The sequence below is a fragment of the Trypanosoma cruzi genome, genomic scaffold (assembly GCF_000209065.1).
Source record: "Trypanosoma cruzi strain CL Brener 1047053512419 genomic scaffold, whole genome shotgun sequence".
Taxonomy (NCBI): Eukaryota; Euglenozoa; class Kinetoplastea; order Trypanosomatida; family Trypanosomatidae; genus Trypanosoma; species Trypanosoma cruzi.
Window position 1 is genome coordinate 3,580 of NW_001849053.1, and position 3,993 is coordinate 7,572.

Consider the following 3,993-nt stretch of genomic DNA (forward strand, 5'->3'; position numbering starts at 1 on the left):
GTCTCCTGCTCCATCTTCTCAAGAAGCGCCCTGTGTTCTGTGACACCCTTGTCAATTTCGTCTATGCAAGTAATTCCTCCGTCGCCGTGTACAACCGCCCCAGCCTCAAAGGCGGTTTCCCCGGAAGTTGGATCTCTCGTTAGCGTGAGTGTCAAACCGCAGGAGGAAGACGTATGAGCACATACAAAAGCACTACGTGCTGCAATGGTGCAAGCAGAACGCAACAATTGTGACTTCCCAAGACCCGGATCCCCCACCATAAGCAAATGAATATTACTGCGTGTACGCATCGTGTGCGCCGTGCCTCCAACCACAGCCAAAACAATGGCCTCCTTGACGTGTTGCAACCCAAAAATGGACGGTGCAAGAGAAGCACACAGGCGTGCAAACCACTGCGGATGACGCGCCATCTCGTAGAACTGTGCACTTTCTTCTAATGAGTTCATCGACAGCAAAACACTCCGCTCACTGTCATGTCGACTTCCCTCTATGGAGTACGCTCTCACAGCTATTTGCTGTGTGGCGTCAGCACGGCCCTCACTACGCCTTGCAAAAAGAACACCACATAAAATGACTGATTCACCAACTGTCGCAGCATCAATCCATATGCCACGCAGCTCCACCGTCATCATCTTGTGAATATTCCCGCCGCCTGTGGATCCATCGTATACGCCTGATTGCTCCTGAATCTTTAGCACCTGAACCTCCTCGCACTTTCCTTGTTCCACCAACGGGGACCACTTGTAACCCCGGCATCTACCACGGCATGATCCAGGGTATATCAGGACCCCATCTTCCGTTGAAACCTCAACGATTGCTCCACATAAACAGCAGCGAAACGCCATCTTTACACAAACCACCCGTGACGGGCTCATGCGTACCACTGTCCCACGAATCACCACAAGCTGGCCTAGTAAGGAGGCCCCCAACGCATCAAATGACGTCGCGCAAGCATCGTCACCGATGACTGAACAAACCAATCGCTTGGATCCGAGAGCTCCCCGTCGATGCTCTTCGGAATTTTGCTGGTAGTCCAGCACCGCCCTAAAAAACTCCAAAAGTGGTACAACAATCTGTGGCTGATTAACAAGGGCAGTTCGCATTTCTGCAGTTAGACCGTCACTACGGAGGTCCACCGTAAATGTAAATGTTGCAATTGCCGAAGAGGCCTGGTTAGACGCTGTCGCGGAAGGCTGCAACGATAGTGGGGCCAAAAATGCGGCGAATAATCTCCACATTTCTACCACAACCTCCTCTTCAAATGACAGAGGCGCAAGAGATGCACAGTACATCTGCCACAGCCACTTCACATTTTCCTGTGGGATTCCACTTATAGACATGTCTCGGAAGAAGAGTTTTTTCGCTTAAAAGAAAAAAAAAAAAAAACGCTGCAGTTGCCTTCTCCAGAGACACGTCTCCTCTAGCCAGTGCACATACTAGCAAACTCACACATACAAAAAAAAAAAAACATTCTCTCCCTCTCTCCATTTATGATTATATATATAATGTGGACAGCAGGATGGTCAAAGAATGGGAGTCCAGCAAAAAAAAAGGTATTTCATACTTTTTGCGCCAACACCTCCTGCACCATTTACCAATTTTAAACACACATGACATGATGCCGCATGCTTAGAATTTTCATTTTGCTGCTTTTATTTTCAAAGCAGTTTCTTCTCCTGAAAAAGCCTTGTTAATTGTCCATTTAGTAACATGTTTTTGCACACATCGTATCCTCCAACAAGTTCCCCATCGATATAAAGTTGCGGATACGTCGGCCAGTCACTGTACGTCTTAAGTCCCTCACAGACATCATCATCGTCAAGAACATTGAAAAAGCTATACTGGACTCCCATCTGCTGCATCATATCTACCATCTGTGCCGTAAATCGGCAGCGAGGTTCTTCCGGTGTGCCGGTTAAAAAAATGACCACACGATCTTTTAAGATGATGTCTTTGATGGATGCTGCGAGTGCGGGAGCCACCTTTTCGGGCCCATGGCTTGCCCTCGTAAGGCGCAGCAACAGAAGCCTAGACGCAAACATGCCGCCCAACCTCCTTCCTTCCACGTCATATCACCCACACACCGTACAAAAATAAAATTAAAAATAAAAGCCAAATAAATAACGTCAAAAAGAAAGAAGATGTATACATTGCGAGGTCCTGGCAAGTTCGTCGCTCCCGTAGGTTTCCCCAGTTATTCAGCTCATTTTTTTTTTCGCTCTCGTTGCTCTTCGTGTTTACTTCTCTCTTCCAAAAACAAAAGAAGGGAAAAAAAAGAATGTAAGTCAAAAATTGTTAGTTCCCACAAAGTGAAGAACGTCATTTGTGAAGTGAAGACCCGCGGTGGTAAACTGCGACGAGTGTAATCCTCCAGGAAGTGGAAAAGAGCGACACACAACAGAGCCCTCGGTGCAGCGTAGGCAGTGAAGCCTTTCAGCGGCACGAACAGCCCAGACACCCTCACAACAATATGCCATAAGCGTTCCAGCGTCACCATTCTCATTAACACTACGTGAGTCCCACAATGGCTTTGACCAAAATGGCTTCTCACTGCGGCGTTGATCGTACATGAGGGCGGTACCGCAAGCCGTTACCACTGCATAATAATATGAATTCCCGGCATAGCCCGACTGCACAGCCTCGGCAGGTCTGTTCCCGCTCGGCAGTTTGAGTTGTATCAATGTTTCCCCTGTGGCAGGAGAAATAAGTGATACACCGTGTGGTGTACCACCCACAAAACAACCCGGAGTAATTTCCTGTTGTGGGAATAGTCGCTCCAAGTCGCCGTCAACTCGGATCATGCGCGCCTCCTCTCGCTCAAACGATATTGCCCATGCCACATTCGTTTCACCCTGCCGCGTGCATATAACGTCCACCTGACTGCTGCCCTGTATAGAAACAACTTGATCAATCCGAGAAGCCTTATCCCATGCGTTGCCCAAAAAAACGGTGCCACTCTCCTGGTCAACAGGCACCACACCACTTGACAAATTAGGAACGCGATGCACTGTCAAAGTAGAAGAAGTGTCGGCCAACGCAAATATATGCCCGTCCTTAGAGTTCATAGAACGACATGCACCGGCCGTCAATGTGCGGTGATACTGCAAGACAACTCTGCGAAGACAAATCTTGTGATCCTGCAGCGACGCAACGCACGCTCTGTCCCGACCAACCAGAAGCAACAGCAACCGTGACGTCGGAGTTTCGTGGAACGCCGCTGCATCCAGCGCCACAAGAGGAAAGGGGCACGTCAGAGAACGGGTGGGAACTGTGGTGATGTCAATCATCCCGCATTGTCATGCAACCCTTCACCTGAGCAACGCTCACTTAGGCCGCTCTGCCCCTTTTGATGCTTGCTTCCCCTTCTTTTCCCCAGAAAAAAAGCAAAAGCAAAAAAAAAAAAAATCCATTTGAACACGCGTTATTTGTGGTGGAAACAAAAACGGCCCGCCACGCGCCACTCAAACTCATCGCGCACGAAGAGCTGTGAATCATCTTCTCCCGCCCTCGTCCATCATTAAAGCCTTTTGGAAAAAGTATAGCCAAAAGAAAAAAGAACGTGCAAATAATAATAAAAAAAACGCACAGTTCATAAAAAAAAAAAAAAAAAAAGAACGAATTTTTTGCCATCTGCTTCTTTTTCACATCTTTTCACCTGGCACTTAGATTCACGCGGCCTTCAAGGAAGGTGCCGTGTTCCCTGCCAAAACATGGCCGCCTCCTGTAGTGGGAAAGCCGACAAGCACCTTAAAACCATCGTAAAGTAACCACTGAAGGCCTGTGAGAGTCGCCAGCATAAATAAACGTGGCCCAATGCCTTTCCATAGCCCTCGCCACCCAATATCCCGCAGGAAATGGCAAAATGTGCCAGCTTTGCCATGGACACTGTCAATGCGCTGATTAAGCTTAGACACTATTGTGTCGGCAGGGTGAGAAACGATGCCGCACAACACCCCCGCCAACATCCCAGCTAACAATGATACAAAAATTTGA

The 3,993-nt window shown here is 48.3% G+C and overlaps 4 protein-coding genes across 4 annotated transcripts, besides 5 other annotated features; all 4 read right to left on the bottom strand.

Moving 5' to 3' along the window:
• Nucleotides 1-445: a sequence feature (heterozygous, non-Esmeraldo-like haplotype).
• On the bottom strand, nt 1-1,340 carry Tc00.1047053503425.29 (minichromosome maintenance (MCM) complex subunit, putative; the record flags this gene model as incomplete). The annotated part of the gene is made up of 1 exon (XM_798114.1): nt 1-1,340. A coding segment is annotated over one exon (1,340 nt), but the record flags the coding sequence as incomplete, so codon positions are not given.
• Nucleotides 446-3,188: a sequence feature (haploid, Esmeraldo-like haplotype).
• Tc00.1047053503425.20 (glutaredoxin-like protein, putative) lies at nt 1,659-2,042 on the bottom strand (the record flags this gene model as incomplete). Its single annotated transcript, XM_798113.1, has 1 exon — nt 1,659-2,042. One exon carries the CDS (start codon nt 2,040-2,042, stop codon nt 1,659-1,661), a length of 384 nt encoding a protein of 127 aa, XP_803206.1.
• Nucleotides 2,090-2,111: a sequence feature (AT_rich).
• Nucleotides 2,286-3,287, bottom strand: Tc00.1047053503425.10 (hypothetical protein, conserved; the record flags this gene model as incomplete). The annotated part of the gene is made up of 1 exon (XM_798112.1): nt 2,286-3,287. One exon carries the CDS (start codon nt 3,285-3,287, stop codon nt 2,286-2,288), a length of 1,002 nt encoding a protein of 333 aa, XP_803205.1.
• Nucleotides 3,189-3,993: a sequence feature (areas merged during assembly that could not be assigned to a particular haplotype. This can correspond to areas where the two haplotypes were merged or to regions with more than two copies in the genome that were merged during assembly.).
• Nucleotides 3,545-3,615: a sequence feature (T-rich).
• Tc00.1047053503425.5 (mitochondrial carrier protein, putative) lies at nt 3,669-3,993 on the bottom strand (the record flags this gene model as incomplete). The annotated part of the gene is made up of 1 exon (XM_798115.1): nt 3,669-3,993. A coding segment is annotated over one exon (325 nt), but the record flags the coding sequence as incomplete, so codon positions are not given.